General features: G+C 33.5%; 2 protein-coding genes across 2 annotated transcripts; both read left to right on the top strand.

The window, feature by feature from the left end:
- The first annotated feature begins 2008 nt into the window (after positions 1 to 2008).
- On the top strand, positions 2009 to 9970 carry LOC100804708 (BRASSINOSTEROID INSENSITIVE 1-associated receptor kinase 1). The gene is made up of 11 exons (XM_006579944.4): positions 2009 to 2339; positions 3042 to 3174; positions 3254 to 3325; positions 4985 to 5128; positions 5484 to 5555; positions 5654 to 5725; positions 5917 to 5990; positions 7442 to 7576; positions 7667 to 8008; positions 8457 to 8851; positions 9204 to 9970. The coding sequence occupies exons 1-11, from the start codon at positions 2234 to 2236 to the stop codon at positions 9504 to 9506; spliced, it is 1848 nt and encodes a 615-aa protein (XP_006580007.1). The 5' UTR covers positions 2009 to 2233; the 3' UTR covers positions 9507 to 9970.
- Positions 9971 to 18253: 8283 nt separating this feature from the next.
- On the top strand, positions 18254 to 19778 carry LOC102665085 (BRASSINOSTEROID INSENSITIVE 1-associated receptor kinase 1-like). Its single transcript, XM_006580766.1, has 3 exons — positions 18254 to 18270; positions 18768 to 19129; positions 19555 to 19778. The coding sequence occupies exons 1-3, from the start codon at positions 18254 to 18256 to the stop codon at positions 19776 to 19778; spliced, it is 603 nt and encodes a 200-aa protein (XP_006580829.1).
- The last annotated feature ends 218 nt before the right edge of the window (positions 19779 to 19996 follow it).

Raw genomic sequence — 19996 nt, 5'->3', positions numbered from 1 at the left:
CAGTTAGTAGGTTTTCTCATTCACCTCTGTTTTACCAGACCCAAGCTTTCATACTATGTGCATGTGCTGTCTCAATTTATGCAGGCGCCTAAAAAAGTTCATTGGGAGTCTGCTCTCTGTGTTGTTCGATACCTGAAAGGGAATCCAGGATAAGGTATTTTGTTGCGTAAGGATTGTGACCTGCAACTATTTGGTTGGCGTGACTCTAATTGGGCTGGATGTCCTTTAACTAGTAGGTCCCTTATCGGATGATTTGTTCTACTTAGACTCTCTCCAATTTCATGGAAAACTAAGAAACAACAAACGGTATCTTACTCCTCTGCTAAGGCCGAGTATCGATCCATGACAGCTATAACAAGAGAATTGAAATGGTTAAAAGGTCTTCTCCATAGTCTTGGTATCGCTCATTCTCAGCCTATGCGACTTCATTGTGACAGTCAAGCAACACTTCATATTGTCAAGAACCCGATTTTTCATGAGCGCACCAAGCACATTGAAGTGGACTGCCACTACATTCGCGACTAGCATCTCACTGACAATATTACACCTACTTATATTCCTACACATGCACAATTAGCTGACATTTTTACTAAGGCTCTTGGTCCCACTCACTTCACTTCTTTGTTGTGCAAGTTGGAAATATGTAATTTACATGCTCTAACTTGAGGGGATAATGAGATCATGATGAAATAATAAAATCTGTGTGCAATTGTCATCCTGTATTATTAGTATGTGATAATGTAAATCAATTTATTTAGTCTAGAAGTAATCTTAAGAGTTTTATTTGGAAAATCAATCTATATAATCCAATCTTAGGAGATTTTATTGTAACTCTCTTGTATATATTTGTGTCTTAGCAAGATAGAACAAAATTATTCTGTCATAGAATCCTTTAATATATTTCAAAATAATCATTTTATAATAAAAAAAATTCTTTGTAAAAAAACTATTTTAGAATAAATTTTTTTTCTATTATAAAATAGTTATTCGAAAAGTATATATATATATATATATATATATATATATATATATATATATATATTAAAATAGTTGTTTCTATTATGAAATAAGATTTTTGAGAATTTTTTTTAAAAGAATTTTTTCTATTTCAAAATAGTTGTTTCGGATTATGTATACTATAGTTATTCTGAAATAACCAACAGAAGCTTCGGATTAGTGATTTGCTTTCTAGGGACATTTTTGTCCATTTAGTTTACTTTGGGAGATACAAGATTTAAAATGAGAGGTGGAGAGTTCAAATGCTTTATTTGCTTCCTTTTATTGAAAAGTCAAATTGGGACGAGAGTTGGACTTTTAACGGCCCAGAGAGCTAGCCAAGGTAAACATGAAAGGCTAATGAATCTACCAAACGAATCCCTGATGGCATCACAATCCCAAAGAGAATGCATGTGATATTCTGATGTTAAGATCGTTGCATTATCACCAGTTAAATCTTATTTAAATTATTGAGCCTTCAAATAAAGGGCAAGTTCCCGAGTTTTTAAAATTTTAATTTTTAGTTGCTAAACAAAAATTTCACATGTTAGTTGTTATGTTCTTAAACATTTTTTTTAATTAAGATTTTAGTCCTTACGGTTTATTTATGCCGTTAAAGACGTAACATTAATTTTGATATGTTTCCTACGAAAGGGAAAGGAAAGAGGAGAAACCGAAAAAAGATTGAAAGCATGAACCATGAAAGGAAAGAAAAATAATTTATAATATTTCACATTGAGGGTGAGCTAAATTGTTCTTATCTTTTTATTTTCTCTGCTTTTTTATTTGTTATTAGTTATAAAATGAGCAAAACTGTGAAATTATTTCTGTGATGGGACTTGGGAGTCACAGTAATCTCCCAAAAAATGACAATTTCCAGATTCTAACGCACGAAGGAGAAATTAAAAAAAAAAAAATTAAAGTGAATAAAAAATAATAAAGCCAAAGAAAAAAAGCAAAAGCTGAAGTAGTAGTTGATAAAATGCAAAGGCAAGAAAAGCATGACCTACTGCTGACTAGGTGTATGTATGATCACAAATCAGTATATACATTCCATGATGGTGGGGACAGTCATAGGCTAATTAATTATTTGTGTTTCTAAGTTGTGATAGGTATGCATGACTCTAAGTTGACTGCTACGTCTATGAATTTATTTTGGTCAACGAGGTTAATTAATCTGCTTATGAGTTATGAGCTTCAAGAGGGATATTCATGTGCATGTGCATGATTGAAGAGGATGACCAATATGCAGCGAGTGGTTTCATCTTTCATGTCTTTGTTTCTTATTCTTTGGATGTTTGTGGTGCTTGACTTAGTGATCAAGGTTTCTGGCAACGCAGAAGGTGACGTTTTGTGCTTACTTGGTGCTTCAATTTATTACTTTTGTTTTATTTTATTTTCCTGTTTGTGTTCTTTTTTGAATTGTTGACTTTAGCTGTAGTGTTTCTGGCTCATATGTTTGAATGAGTGATAAAACTGGAGAAGGAGTTAGTAATAGGCTTTTATGTTGGAGACTTGGAATAGCTAGCTTTTGAAATATTAATTCACCTTGTTATATGCCTTTGTCTGTAATATTTTTGTTAATAGAAATAGAATGCTACCTTATCAAAGAAAGTGAAGATTTATGAGCTACATATGGAGAATCAAATTGGGCAAGATGAACCAATTTGGTTTTCTACCAAAATCCTTGTGTTTGATGAGGTTATGGTGAACTAACGGTGAGATCTAACACTGTTATAGTGGATGACAGGGTATGCAATATGAAAAACAAATTAGGAGATTAAATTGAACTGAAAAAAGTTAAGGACGAAATTGAAAACAATCTTTAAATTAGAGGACTAAAATGCTAATTTTAAAATGTTTAAAGTTATGCTTGGGGAGTTCTTGAGGAACTTGGACTTCGTGTTTTTACTTTCTGTATTTCACACAATTTCATTAGAGCAACATAATTTTTTATACCTGTTTGATTTTTTTACTCCTATCAGTTTAAAATATGTTAAGGATGTTTTTAATTGTACTTGAATATAATATTACTTCTATGACAGGTGATGCTCTGATGGCATTGAAGAACAATATGATTGATCCTAGTGATGCTCTTCGTAGCTGGGATGCTACCCTTGTCCATCCTTGCACATGGTTACATGTTTTTTGCAACAGTGAAAATAGCGTAACTCGTGTGTAAGATATCTATGTTATTTTTACTTGGAGTTTTATGAAAGTTTGTGCATATAGTGAAAAAAGAAAAATGTTTGCCCAGTGATCTTGGAAATGAAAACCTTTCGGGTCAACTTGTTCCACAGCTTGGTCAGCTCCCAAATTTGGAATACTTGTAAGTTACAAAACAGATATGATATTGCTGGCTCAAATTTACATCTTTTCTGATTAGATTTTGCCTAACTTTTACTTGTAATTTTTTATTGTTGGTTGAAACTGATATGACCAGGCAAGGCTATTCTAAAAGTAAATACAATAACTGTGTTATTCAGAAAATTTCCTGACGATTTCTTTTATATACTTGTTACTTTATGATAATGATATGTTAATTACATCAAGTAACAAGTCCTCGATCAAGAAGTTAAAAACTCAACCGAGTGCAGCTAAGAAAATTCTTGGTATGGAGATTCACATGGACTGTCAAGCAGGAAGAGTATTTTTGTCACAAAAGAAATATATCAAAAAAGTTCTTGAAAGTTGAGATGTTTGATATGAATAATTGGAAACCTGTTTTTACACCATTCGCTGCACATTTGAAGTTATCCTCAGACCTTTGCTCACAAATGAAGGAAGGGATGAACTGCATGTAACACATTACTTATATTAGTGTAGTTGATAGCCTTATGTATGCTATGGTGTGCACTACGCCTAATTTAGCATATGTTGTTAGTATGCATAATGCTAGGATCATCAAGAGTGTTATAAAATAGATTAAGTATCTAAAGGTACTTGTGATATCAGTTTAGTATTTGACAAAAGTAAGGCTACAGCCAATGATATTTCAAGTTTTGTTGATTCAGATTATGGTGGTGATCTTTATCAAAGATCTCTTTCTAGCTATATCTTTTACTCTATGTAACTGTGCTATCAGTTGGAAAGCTACACATAAATCTGTTGCTGTATTATCTATAACTAAAGTAGAACCTATTGCAGCAACAGAGGGTGTGAAGGAGGTTAAATTCGAGGTTTGGTTAATGAACTTGGTCTAACACAGAATGTTGTTGTATTTTGTGGTTGTCAAAGTACCTATTCACTTGACTAAGAATAATTGTTACTATGACAGACTAAAATACATTGATGTAAAACATCACTTTATGCAAGATATTGTTGTTGTTGGTAAAGTTGTAGTTCAAAAGAGTCATATTCGGTAATCCTGCAGATATGCTAAGTTACTTTCAAATGCTAAGTTTCAAGATTACTTGGAGTTGGTTAGTTTTTACAACACTTGCATGCCCCTTAAGGCATTATATGGCGATGAGCAACTAGTCGAATTCAAGTGCAGGTGGAGATTGTTAAGTGAATGATTCAAATTCCCCGACTCCTTAAAACTATTGGTGCTAATGGTTATATTTTCATATAATCCTTATTTCATTTGAATGGTCCAAAAGCTTTCTTGACACCTGTAAAAGGTGGCTAAGCTATTTGAATTTTTCCATCAACTCATAAGCTCATGAATTCTTTTTATTTCCAGTCTTTATGAGAGTTTTCTTTGTTCTTTATCCTTATTGTTTTTAGAGGATTTTTGTTACTCTCCTTGTCAAAGTGGAATTACGTTGCTTTCTGTCTATTTGCCTATAGTTTTCGAATTGATTTGATCCTGTGCTTTTGCATAGCACATATACCTTGACATTTTATGTAGTTGAATTTTTACCATATCGATTTCTATTAGATTTTAACCCGTGACAGCATTGATACAAATGTATTATGCCATTTTCAGTTATTCATTAGACTTTTTTCTCTGCCCAAATCTATACATTTTTCTTTTCAATGACAGGGAACTTTATAGTAATAATATAACTGGGGAAATCCCAGTAGAGCTTGGAAGTTTGACAAACTTGGTGAGCTTGGATCTTTACTTGAACAAAATTACTGGTCCCATTCCAGATGGATTGGCCAACCTTAAAAAATTAAAATCCCTGTAAGATCTGCTTTCCTTTATTTCTTATCTTTAATCAACAAAACTTATTTAAATCAGTTTCAATTTTGTTTTTTCATTTAGCATTCTTAAGTTTTGCTTTCCCTCATAAAATGGTTATAGATTATGCAACCAAAATATGAATTTCAGTTCCAACACATCTTGTAATATACTTTGAGCACTTGCCCAAGAGAACAATCATTCTACATAATCACATGAAATAGATGCTTATATAAGTTACCAACAAGTAATTATGGCACACACCCACCACACTTGCTACTTAATTATTGTTTGCTGTCATGTCTTGTTGTCAATAGTTTATTATCTGCAAACTAAATGGCTCTGCTCCATGAACTAGGCGTCTCAACAATAACAGCTTGTCAGGAAACATTCCTGTGGGTTTGACCACTATTAATTCACTGCAAGTGCTGTGAGTTTTACTTCTCTGTCTAGATGCATTGCTGTGCTAGTATTGTGTTATTTTATGTGTAAACTGTAAACTGACTGCATGATCATTGCTGAATCTAGGGATTTAGCAAACAATAACTTAACAGGAAATGTCCCAGTCTATGGTTCTTTTTCAATTTTTACTCCCATCAGGTTGGTAAACATTTTTTTTATAAGCTCATTGGGAGAACCACACTGCAACCCTTGGCCAATAGCCATATTCTAGTTAGAGAATCCATTGTAAACCTCACATCAGAATCCCATATTTCTGTTGTGGGACACAACTATTATTATCGACGGATGAGATATCAAATTTTTACTAATCCCTTTATTCATTGTTACAGTTTTAAAAATAATCCTTTCTTGTATCAAACCACTCCAGTTACACCAGCTGCTACACCGCAACAAAATCCTTCAGGTTTGTTGGTATTTGCTTTATTGTTGATAATGAATTTAATTTTTCAAAGAATAACCTGCCCTAAAAACATATGCTAAAAATATGGCTCTTAATTACTCTCACTTGTGAGAGTCCACTGGGATTGAAACACGGACAGAATAAAGTCTTGCAACTAAATTTAAAATTAAACCAACTTTAAAAAACTTCGTACCCCATTGCCCAGAGGCTCTTCGCTATGCGAAGGTATGGGGGAGGGATGTTGTACGCAAGCAACACAACTGGATCAACTAGAATTTATACAACTCGAATTTTGATAATATGTAAATGGTTTTCAATTTTGGTGGTATTGACTTTTGTTTCTTTTACAAGCTGAATCCACACCTTTCCTTTCCATATACTTATTCTTCCTTCACCCTTTGCTGCCAAAAGGAAAGGAGAAATGAAGGTATTGATAATGGATAGGTTGCAAGGTTTTTTTTCCCAAATGCTTAACATAACAATGTGGGTTATGAGCCTAACTCAACCTTACAAAACCGATTATAAGGTTGAGTTAGGTTCATAACCCACATTGTTACAAGGTATCAAAGCCTATCCTAGATCTCCATTGGTGGGCCCCTTGTGTTTATCACACTCTAGGCGGGTAGCTTTGAGCGTGATGTGGAGTGTTGGAAAGTCACTTTAATTGTGGTCACCCCTAGCCCACCTTAGTTGTGGCAGGTAGCAGTGGGCAAAGAGGGGTGTGTTGAAATTCCACATTGTGACGTGGGCAAAAAGGGACGTGTTGAAGTCTCACATTGGCTAGAGATAATGTCGAGATAGAGTATATAAGTGAAGAACAATCCTCACCTTGTAAGCTAGTTTTGTAAGATTGAGTTAGGCCCTTATCCCATGTTGTAACATGGTATTAAAGCCTATCTTAGATCCATTGGAAGAGTGATACAAACAAGGGGCCCACAGCCCACTTATTATGTAATTTTGGATGATTTCTGTGACTGAACCTTTTCATTCTTAAAAGTTTTAAATGTATTGAACAGGACAGACTGATTGTTACTGAACAGTGATCTTCGATGATGTAGATACCTTAAGCATAACTTCTTCTGCATGCTTAAATATATAGTTTCTTAAGGTGAATGTCTTAGGACTCATGAACTTATTCTGAGTCAACAGAGGGAGAAGACTAGAGTGGGGAGGGGCATATATTCGAGAAAGAAGAAAAGTGGGACAGGGGAAGAGTTAGTTGGACTTGGTGAGGCATGTTTTTAGCATTCTGTTAAGAGAAAAAGGAAATGAGAGAAGCGGGAGAGAGAAGAGTTTTCCAATTTGGAAAGAGTGACTCTTCCTCTGAAGCTGGACCATTATAGTTGTTACTTTTGTTTGAAGAATACCACACTACATTTTTCAGTCTATTCAATGCGAAGCAAACTTTTGGAATTTAGTTATAGTTTCCCATTTAATTCTGTTAATCCTTGTAGGTAATGGTATCACAGCCATTGGAGTCATTGCAGGAGGAGTTGCTGTGGGTGCTGCACTGTTGTTTGCATCCCCAGTAATTGCAATTGTTTACTGGAATAGAAGGAAGCCACCGGATGATTACTTTGATGTTGCAGGTTGGCTGATTAACAGAAAATATGGTATACATACTGATTAAAGCTGCTTTTTCTAGCCATAACTGATTTTCGTGTGTCCTCCAATGGCAGCTGAGGAGGATCCTGAAGTTAGCTTTGGTCAGCTTAAAAAGTTTTCACTGCCTGAACTGCGGATTGCAACAGATAACTTTAGTAACAACAATATTCTTGGTAAAGGTGGATATGGCAAGGTTTATATAGGACGTTTAACAAATGGTGGTAATGTAGCAGTAAAAAGACTTAACCCTGAACGCATCCGAGGCGAGGATAAGCAATTTAAAAGAGAAGTGGAAATGATCAGCATGGCTGTGCATCGAAATTTGCTTCGCCTGATTGGTTTTTGTATGACGTCTTCTGAACGCTTGCTTGTGTATCCTTTAATGGTTAATGGAAGTTTAGAGTCATGTTTACGAGGTACCCTTGTTAGTCTACTCTATCGAGGAGGATTAATGTATGTGATATGCATTGCTTTTATTTCTAATTTACCTCAATGTGTTTCTCAAGTAAAAAATCTTTTCTCTTATATGTCCTTTTCTGGTAGTAATGAAAGCCTTACTTTTCATGTCAAATGTCTTTCACCTATGCTTATTTATTTTTTGTAAAATAAAAATTATGTATGTCTGACATGTTATCTCTATCAGGGCACATTCACACAACAATCTGGAGATATATAAGTAGCTCAAATTTGATCCTTTGTTAGTGCCAGGTTTTTAATACATCTTTTAATGTGGTTGAAAGAGAATAAAAATCAACTCTTCTGCTAAATAGCATAAAAGCAATTAAAATTTCTTGTATTTCAATTTCAACATGTTTATTTTTTTAAAATTAAAATGTTTTTATGTATATTGGTTGTATTTTATAGAGCCTTCGGAATCAAAACCACCACTTGAATGGCCGATGCGGAAGCGTATTGCTCTGGGAGCTGCTAGGGGGCTTGCTTATTTGCATGATCATTGTGACCCAAAGATTATTCATCGTGATGTCAAAGCTGCTAACATATTGTTGGATGACGAATTTGAAGCAGTTGTAGGAGATTTTGGTTTAGCAAGGATTATGGATTACCAAAATACTCATGTTACTACTGCTGTATGCGGTACGCATGGCCATATAGCACCAGAGTATCTCACAACTGGAAGGTCTTCAGAGAAGACTGATGTTTTTGGATATGGCATGATGCTTCTTGAAATAATAACTGGACAGAGGGCTTTTGATTTAGCACGATTCGCCAGGGATGAGGATATCATGTTGCTTGAATGGGTAGGTATTATTATTATGTTTAGAGTAAAGCACTACTTTGCTTCTTGTTTTCTTGAGAAGGTGCAATAGATAAGTTCAGTACAGGATGAGGAGTTCTTGTTTATTGTTATACATTCCCAGTTTAAGTTTTGAAACTTCATTTGTTCCCTATTCTGGTTTTGCATTGTCGTATGACTAGCCTTTGCTTTGAAAACAAGATACAAAGTTAATCTGGTAGTTCTTATTTCGGTCCCAGTTTATAGAATCTCATGTTCCTGATTGCTGTTTAGTTTCAGCTATGTAGATGTTAGCACCAATGACTAATGGTTTTTTTTTTTTTTTTTGTTGGCAAATGACATTATTTTGATCCCAGGTGAAAGTACTTGTGAAAGACAAGAAGTTGGAGACACTGGTGGATGCAAATTTACGGGGAAATTGTGATATAGAGGAAGTAGAGGAGTTGATCCGGGTGGCCTTGATATGCACACAAAGGTCCCCTTATGAAAGACCAAAGATGTCTGAGGTGGTGAGAATGCTGGAGGGTGAAGGTTTGGCAGAAAAGTGGGATGAATGGTTGAATATGCAAGAGGATATACAAAATTTCACCTTCAATCTCTGCACTCCTTATGACTCAAATCCAAATATTCAACCAGATGTTCTGTCAGGTCCTAGATGATCTTTGAAGGGAGAAACATTTTGAATAATGAAACATTTAGCAAGGGAAGAGACGCATTGTAGAAACAAATAGTTTTCTCTAAAAGCTGCAAAATGTTGGTTTAGTGCATCTTATAACTAGTTTGCCATGCAGTGGTGAATAACATCCTGTGTCTAAACATTCCTAAGTCTTTGATCACCGTTACTTCACTGCATTTTCAATAAGTGTTTGTCCTACATTTTGAATAGGTTCTTCATGAAGACATGAACTGTAGATGCCGGGTTATATGTAGTTAGTCTCATATTTTTTAGGTGTATAACCGGACACTGGTTGTTGTGGGTGGGGGAATATATAGTGATTTATGGTCTACCAGTTAAAAGGAGATGTCCGAGTGAGTGGTAGTTATTTACTCTCATCAAGTTGGTGCAAATACTTTTGTTTATAACTAGTATTATAATTAAGGGATGAGATATAATTTTTTAGTATTGTATGTGTTCTCCTCTATAGTGATTGAATCATGATTGGAAGTAGCTTTTACACTGTCTCTATTAATTAAAATTACTCTTAAAATATGACTTTTAAAATAATTCTTACAAAAATCAATAATTTTAGCATGTATAATTCTATGTTAAATTATAATATAAAATCATTTAAGCTGTAAATATATTTTAATTGAAAAAAATATTATATACATATAATAGTCTATGACTACTATCCAAGGAGTGTAATTCAGATGATAAGACATAGCGACTTTGTAGAAAGAGCATAAATTCGATACATGTGGAATATACTGTTGGGGAAGAGTGATGAGTTTTTAGTGTAATTACATCCTAGACCAAGAATTAGTCTCATAACTTGATCAAAGGATAATTAGGGGTTAACTCAAATGTTTCCTACCAAAAATAGTCTATCACTACTTAAAAAAATTATATAATTTTCATTTAATCTTCTTAATAACTCAAATGTAATCTAATAATTTATATTTATAATTCTCATTCATTTTCTATCCATAACAACAATTCTCTTTGATATAGTATTTCCTATGAAAGTACACAGAAAAACAATAGAAAGGATGAATCATCGGATATGAAAGGCGGGAAAAATTATTTATAATATTTTAGATTAAGATTAGAAAAATTGTTCCAATCTTTTATATTTTCTGCTTTCCCATTTGTTAACAATTATAAAGTAAGCAAAATTATAAAATTATTTCTCTGGTGAGAATGACGGTAATCTCCTAAAATGATAATTTCCAACGCCAATCGCCTAGAACGTAATGAACACATGGTCCACTAATGGATCTATTTAGGGAAAGCCTTGATACCACTCTTTTAAAAGTTTTAAACTTATTGAAAAGGATAGACTGATTGTTACATCTTCGATGATGTAGATACCTTAAGCATAACTTCTTCTACATGCTTAAATGTATAGTTTCTTAAGGTAATGTGTTAGCACTCCTAGATTTATTCTGAGTCAACAGAGGGAGAAGACTAGAGTCTAAAGGGTGTAACACCTTCTACCACACATTTATGTACTAATAATAAAAAAAATATGAATACACAATTAATTAAAAGTTTTAAATATATTAAATAAAAATATTTCAAAAGGATAAAAGATTCATATTTATTTTTCTAATATTATAATAGAATTTGTCCAACTAATCCGTGTTTTTCGCACGATTATCCAGTTTTATTCGACTACCTCATTTAATGCGGTAGAAACATAATACAAATAAACTCCTATGCTAAAATAGCATAAAAGCAATTAAAATTTCTTGTAGTTAAATTTCAACATGTTTTTTAAAATTAAAAATGTTTTTATGTATATTGATTGTATTTTTGTAGATCGTCTAAAATCACACCACCACTTGAATGGCCGTATTACTCTGGGAGCTGGTAAGGGGCTTGCTTACAGCTTCCGCCCATAGATTCTTTGGCAGGTTCTTGTGTTGTAGCATCGATCGAGCCATTTCCACAATGGTTTTGTTTTTCCTTTTAGTGACATCATTATGTTGTGGAATGTGACGAACAGTCAGCTCCTTCTTGATGCCATGATCATTACAAAAATTGATGAATATGTGCCCATTGATTTATCCCCCGCGATTTGTTCTCAAGATTTTGAGGGAATGTCCACTTTGCTTTTCCACTAGGGCCTTGAACTCCTTGAAGCAAGAGAATGCATTGAATTTTTGTTGGATGAAGTACACCTATATCATTCGGGTGTAGTCATCAACGAAGAGGAGAAAATATCTTCTTCCACCAAAGCTGGGGGTACTTGATGGTCCCTAGATATCAGCATGCACCAATTGAAGTGGAGCTTTAGCTCTCCAAGATGTTTTTTGGAAATGGTAACCTGTGCATCTTGCCATAAATGCAGCCTTCACAAACTTTAAGGTTAGATGAAATAAAAGGAAGCCCAAACATCATATTTTTTTGTTTTAATAGTTTGAGGCCATTAAAGTTTAGATGACCATACCTCAAGTGCCACAGTATGGACTCATCCATATTCTCACATTTCAATGCATTGTTTTGCCCAAATGGCATAAATAGAGGAAATACTTTATTAGGAGCTATTTTGATAGAAATAATTTGGCCCTTTCTTTTATCAATGATATTACTTTTATCATCATCAAAGATGACTTTATAATTTTTTTGAATAAGTTGACCAACACTTAGAAGATTTTGAGTAAGACTTGGCACATAAAAAACATCATGGATATATTTTTGGCTACCATTTTGAGTTTTAACAGCAATGGTGTCTTTTCCTTCAACTGTTTGAACATTTTTATCACCAAGTGTAACTTTGGATTTTATTCTCATCTAGTTGCACAAAGCAACTTTTGTTTTTTGTCATGTGGTTTGAACAACCACTATCAACATACCATACATCTCTTAATTCTTGAAAAGATAAAGCGGAGTACAAAGTATGATCAAGGGATTCTTTATTTTCTAGAAAATTTGCTTCTTCTTTTTGTCGGTAAAAACAATCTTTTTCGTAGTGTAGGTGCCTTTTGCACTTTTTGCATTTGTACCGACAATCATTTGTATCATGATTATTTTTCTTGCATAATTTGCAATAGGAGCTTGAAGCATTATGACTCCATTGCTTTCCGCTCCTTTTACCATGATTAGAAAATGCTCCTCCTCTTTTTTGAGGAAATTTACCGTGGTTATTTTTCTTATCTCCATCATTTTTAGAGATATTAATTTTAGATTGGAATGCTTGCTCTAGTGGCTGCTCAAATCTTTTCATTCTAGCTTCATAAGCTTCTAAAGAGCTCATTAATTCTACTAGAGTGAGTTTAGATAAATCTTTTGATTCTTTTATGGCAGCCACAATATGATCATTGTGACACCCTCTACCCCGACATATAAATAAATAAAATATAAAAAAATATCGGTAACCAAATTCACACGGGTAAAAGGTTCACATTCACTTCACTATTATCAATTAAAACTTATTAAAAATATATTCGGCTCGAAACAAAGCCATCAAAATTTACAAAAATATTTTGTTAAATCAGTGAGATAAAATAAAATAGACTAACATTATGCAATTAATATAAAACTTATGTCCCACTGTCACATCCTATCAAAGCATTGTGTCCCAACGTCCTTCAGCACAAGGTTCCTTTAAGCACTTCACCTAGCCATCTGGTCCCCCGAACACAAGGTTCAAGATCATCACAGGATCCAAACACAAACAGCAAACCGGGAGTGAGTTATCACATTTCTAACTACTAGAGAGAAACAAAACAACATATAGTAGCCAAATACAATTTACTTAGCATATCTCACATTATTTCATCACTTTGTCATTCAAAATTCACTTTTCATCCATCAATCACCTTACACAAGAATCACACGTTCTAATCAAGACATAATAACACCTCAATTTCATAATAAACAATTAACAAGCGCATGAGACAATTATGCTAAGACTCAAGCCTACATGCAATGTGGTACCATGTCAGTGAAAAACCACCCTGGGACGCTTAGGAGTACATAACAAGACACACCACACAATGGGTTTGTCAGGTCACTCTCACTAAGTAAGATCATAGGGAGACCAGTCAGGGTCACGATGTTTTGCGAGAATGCTCCAACCATATGGGATCAGCATAGGCTTAAAGGAGCACTCAAACCCGATGACCCCCAAGGCCTACACTCCGAAGAGTCCGTCAGGGCCTCTCCCTCCTGATTCAGGTCCAACCCCTAAAATCATTTTAGCACACAGACACTGATAATGAATTATACAATACCCACGACCTCACACTCGTGTCTTAAACACGTACAACATATTGCGCTACAATTTAACACTGGTTCCTAAATAGGAACCTACACTTTCTCTTTAACACTGGTTCCTAAATAGGAAACCTACACTTTCTCTTTAACACTGCACATTTACACTTTTCTCAAGATAACACTGGTCGGGTTATTGTACAATTCATAGCTTACAACACAAGTAATTTCACATCAAGTGTTAACTACACACTTATCCACAACTAAAACTCATTTACAATTTCACATCTCATAGTGTCACAATCCACCATCACATATTTTCACGTATCTCACAAATTAACACATGTTCAACTTTACACTTATACTCAATCTCAATAACAATATTATAATCTCAAAGCACATGTTATTCCACAATTCATCACATACTCACAATTTGAATCATCATTTCATATCCTCAATATAACAATTTATACAAAAGACTATCACAACATGAGAACTAAAACCCCTCAAATAATATTACACACTTATATCAAAATCATAGGTCAAAATATATAAATATCAAGAGCACAATTTATCAAACAATTTTCATTAGGACATCAATATTTTATTTATAATCATAAAGGAAAATTTGTAATTTAATAAACATCCCAAAATAAAACCCCAATTTAATCCTCTAAGGATCCCTACACATGTTCTCACTAATCCCCAATTGTGAATAACTCATCCCTTGCGGACTCACGTGTCTTTAGCCAGCGATAGCAACATCTCTAGCGGTTCCCTAAAATTCTTTCAATTATTCCTCCGACTGCTCCGATAGAATTCCCAAACGTCAGAGAGACGGAGAAGAGATTGAAACCTCCACTTGTATTGTCTTCATGCGATTCCTTTTTCTCCCTCCACGAATATTATTTCGCAAATCCCAACGGTGGAAGCGTGCGGAATTGAATTTCTAATAACATATCCAAATTTCATGAAAATCCAACGGCTAACGAAACCGGGATCGTAGTTTTACCGAGACAGATTTGGGTTCCTACGGGAAATTAAAATGCTACAATGTGAAGGGTTTTCCTCTAAGCTCAGATATGATTTTAAAATTCCCAACGGTGAGAATGTTCGGAATTTGGTTGCGAACATGATTCTCAAATTTCACGACGATCCAACGGTAAACAGGTTCGAGATCGTCGTTTTTCTGAGACAGGTTAGGTGGGCTGCGGGAAAAAGAAAGGGTTTTGAGAAGAGAAGGGGAAAAACGAAAATGAGGCCAAAAAGGAGGCAACTGACTTAACATAACTATTTATACCTAGGGTACTCAGCCTATTATTTGCTCTATATTTATTTATTTATTTATTTTTACTAAAAAACTTTTTAAATTTATTTACGAAAAAATTGGATGTTACAATCATATTTTACGAGAAGACTTCTTAATATTTTTAGTATTATTTTCTTGTCTTCAATCGTGTCCCCGTAACTTCTAATTTGATTGAAGATATTAGAGACACGAGAGAAGAAAGATTGTATAGATTCATCTTCCCGCATTATTAATGTATCAAAATCCTTCCACAAAGATTGACGTTTAATAAAAATTACCTTGTCTATGCCTTTAAATTCATTTTTCAAGAGTCTCCCACGCCTCCTTTGCATTTTTTGCTTGCATGATTCTTGGAAAGATCTCTCTACTAACTCCTTGTTGGATGAATAGTAGAGCCTTAGCATCACGTTGCTTGTTTTGCTTGTACTCCTTTTGCTTTGCTGCTGTCCACGTAGCCAATTCTTCTTGACTTTCTGGGACTGGATAGTCATTCTCTATAACATCCCACAAGTCTTGTGAGATGAATAGAATTTGCATTTGGATGCTCCAATAATCATATGCTTCCCCATTAAATATGGGAACTAAGGTTTGGTTATAGTTGAAGGTTGGTGGGCTAGGTGATGTAGCAAAAGCCATAGGATCAACACTGCTCTGATGCCACTGTTAGGATATGGGACGTGGTTATATCTTTTTTCTATGGAAGGATATGATAGAAATGTATGATAGAAATGATGGGAGTAGGAAGAGGATGAGTTTTCAGAAAATTGACACCTTAACTTGAATTGTGCTTATTAGCTTCATGACTTACATTACATGGCTTGCTACAACTTATGCCTTTATATAGGTTACATAGGTGATTTCTACACACTTCTATACTACTTAGTCCTAGAGTCTTTTAGACTCATCTATCATCTATCATCCATTTCTATAATGTTCTAGTTGCTTCTATGACTTTAGATAATAAGATATTTTTCTACATCCATCAAGAAGTTTTTACACACTACAACATCTCTATAGATGTAGAACTCTCTAAATAATAGACCACCAATTATACATCTACACTTTTCTAGATTAATCTTCAACAAAAGACGCATTGTAGAAACAAATAGTTTTCTCTAAAAGCTGCAAAATGTTGGTTTAGTGCATCTTATAACTAGTTTGCCATGCAGTGGTGAATAACATCCTGTGTCTAAACATTCCTAAGTCTTTGATCACCGTTACTTCACTACATTTTCAATAAGTGTTTGTCCTACATTTTAATAGGTTCTTCATGAAGACATGAATTGTAGATGTCGGGTTATATGTAGTTAGTCTCATATTTTTTAGGTGTATAACCGGACACTGGTTGTTGTGGGTGGGGAAATATATAGTGATTTATGATCTACCAGTTAAAAGGAGATATCCGAGTCAGTGGTAATTATTTACTCCCATCAAGTTGGTGCAAATACTTTTGTTTAAAACTAGTATTATATTTGAGGGATGAGATATAATTTTTTAGTACTGTATGTGTTCTCCTCTATAGTGATTGAATCATGGTTGGAAGTAGCTTTTACACTGTCTCTATTAATTAAAATTACTCTTAAAATATGACTTTTAAAATAATTCTTGCAAAAATCAATAATTTTAGCATGTATAATTCTATGTTAAATTATAATATAAAATCATTTAAGCTGTAAATATATTTTAATTGAAAAAAATATTATATACATATAATAGTCTATGACTACTACCCAATGAATATAACTCAAATGATAATACATACAGACTTTGTAGAAAGAACATGAATTCGATACATTCAGAATATATTATTGGGAAAGGGTGATGAGTTTTAAGTGTAATTACATCCTAATCAAGAATTAGTCTCATAACTTGATCAAAGGATAATTAGGGGGCTAAATGTCCTAATTACGATAGTTCAACCAAAAATAGTCTATGACTACTTGAAAAAATTATATATAATTTTCATTTAATCTTAATAACTCAAATGTAATCTAATAATTTATATTTATAATTCTCATTCATTTTCTACCCATAATAACAATTGTCTTTGATATAGTATTTCCTATGAAAGTACACAGAAAAACAATAGGAAGGATGAACCATGGGATATGAAAGGCGGGAAAAATTATTTATAATATTTTAGATTAAGATTAGAAAATTCTCTGGTGAGAATGACGGTAATCTCCTAAAATGATACTCCCTCCGTTTCAAAATACATGTCCATTTTGGAGAAATTTTTTGTTTCAAAATACATGTCCATTTGATAGTTTAAGGATGCATTTTGACTATTTTGCCCTTGCCTACTAATTAATTGGATTCTAGTTTTTTGTCCACAATAATTAATTCCCATTTGTGACTATTTTGACTATTCAAATTTTTTTACGTATAACAAAAAAGAATTTAAGAAAATGAGAGTACATACCAGTTATGTGAGTGTTGCTTTCTTCTCCTGTAGCAAAGTTTTCTTCCTCACCATTTAAATCATGTAGTTCTTGATTTAAATCAAACAATGACTCTTCATTTAAATCAAACAATGGTTCTTCATTTAAATCAAATGGAAAAGCATTGAGATCCATAGCAAAATTTTGTTCTTCATTAATAATATAAATTTGATAAATGAGTACCTAACTCTTATATATACTGAAATTATAAGTGTTTTTGAAAAAATGGTGGGAAATACAAATTTTAATTTAACTTTGGTGGTAAACATTTTAATATTAGAGTATAATTAATAATGGAGGGAAGTTTTTTCAATTGAGTTTTAAAAAACTTTGATAACCGAACTATGCCAATTGAGCTTTTCAATACCGAAGCAAAAATAATGCCATTTAGTAGTATTGGTATTGCCAGTATGTATTGATATTGTAATTTGATTAACTTTAATTAATTTTGGTATTGGGAGTAATTATGAGGTGGGATAAATAAATATAAAATGGAGAAAATAAAGGACAAGGGTAAAATAGGAACTTTTGTGTCAAATTAGCCTGTCCTTGGTTACCGCAATTTCTCAAAAATGGACATGTATTTTGAAACGGAGGGAGTAATTTCCAATGCCAATCGCCTAGAACGTAATGAACACATGGTCCACTAATGGATCTATTTAGGGAAAGCCTTGATACCACTCTTTTAAAAGTTTTAAACTTATTGAAAAGGACAGACTGATTGTTACGTCTTCGATGATGTAGATACCTTAAGCATAACTTCTTCTACATGCTTAAATGTATAGTTTCTTAAGGTAATGTGTTAGCACTCCTAAACTTATTCTGAGTCAACAGAGGAAGAAGAATAGAGTCTAAAGTTTGTAACACCTTCTGCCACATATTAAATATACTAATAATAAAAAAAATATAAATGCACAATTAATTAAGTTTTAAATATATTAAATAAAAACATTTCAAAACGATAAAATATTTATTTATTTTTCTAATATTATAATAAAATTTGTCCAACTAAATAATAAAATTATCTTGACTCAAAAGAAAATTACTCAAAAAATAAACTTAAAAACTGAAAATGATAAAAACTGCGAAGAATGATCCTTTGTTAATGCTCCTGTTTTTCGTGCGACTATCCAGTTTTGTTTGAGTATCTCATTTAATGCAGTCGAAACAGAATACAAATAAACTCCTATGCTAAAATAGCATAAAAGCAATTAAAATTTCTTGTAGTTAAATTTCGACATATTTTTTAAAATTAAAAATGTTTTTATGTATATTGATTGTATTTTTGTAGATCGTCTAAAATCACAACCACCACTGTTAAGGGGCTTGCTTATTTGCACGATCATTGCGACCCAAAGATTATTCATCGTGATTTCGAAGCTGCTAATATATTGTTGGATGAGGACTTTGAAGCAGTTGTTGGAGATTTTGGTTTAGCAAAGCTTATGGATTACAAAAATACTCATGTTACTGCTGCTGTACGTGGTACGCTTGGCCATATAGCACCAGAGTATCTCGCGACTGGAAAGTCTTCAGAAAAGACAGTTGTTTTTGGATATGGTGTGATGCTTCTTGAACTAATAACTGGACAAAGGGCTTTTAATTTAACACGGCTTGCCATTAATGATGAAGTCATGTTTCTTGAATGGGTAGGTATTATGTCTCCTAAAGATATATATGCTATTAGTACTTCTTGTTCAATTAGCAGCTGCCACATGTTTTTCTAAATATTGAGGTTGAAGATGATCCAATAGAAGGAAATCGTATTGTTGAACACTAAATATAATTTATTCCACTTTCAGCTATTTCTATTTCTTGAGTTCAGGATGAGTTCTTGTTTGTTGTTGTTCTACATTCCTAGTTGAGGTTTTGAAACCTCTTTTGTTCCCCTATTCTGGTTTTGTATTGACGTATAACTACCCTTTGCTTTGAAATTAAAATACAAAATTGATTTGGTTCTTCTTATTTCTGTCCCAGATTCTAGAATCCTATCTTCTTGGTTGCTGTTTAGTTTTTTTTTTTTCATCATCTATGTACTGATGTTAGCACCAATATGACTAATGGTTTTTGTTGGCAAGGTGAAAATACTAGTGAAAGACAAGAAGTTGAAGATACTGGTAGCTCCCCTTTGGAAAGACCAACGATGTCTGAGGTGGTGAGAATGCTAGAGGGTGATGGTTTGGCAGAAAAGTGGGATCAGTGGGGGAAGAAAGAGGATATGATCCAACAAAATTTCAGCCCCTTTAATCTCTACACTCCTTGTGACTCAACTTCAAATATTCAACTGTCAGGTCCTAGATGATCTTTGAACAGACAGAAACCTTTTAAATACTGAGACGTTTAGCAAAGGAAGAGACGCTTTGTAGAAACAAATAGTTTTCTCTCAAAGCTGCAAAAAATGTTGGTTTAGTGTGCCATCTAGTGGTGAATAACAACTCTTTGCATTTAAGCTAGAGAAATAACCCTGGCTCCTTGAAAGAATTTTGTTTTGAAGTTGAAGGAAAATACAATAAAGGGGAT

This window comes from Glycine max, chromosome 5 (assembly GCF_000004515.6).
Source record: "Glycine max cultivar Williams 82 chromosome 5, Glycine_max_v4.0, whole genome shotgun sequence".
Lineage (NCBI taxonomy): Eukaryota > Viridiplantae > Streptophyta > Magnoliopsida > Fabales > Fabaceae > Glycine > Glycine max.
Note: the sequence above shows the minus strand (reverse complement) of the source record. Positions and strands in the feature narration are given on the sequence as shown.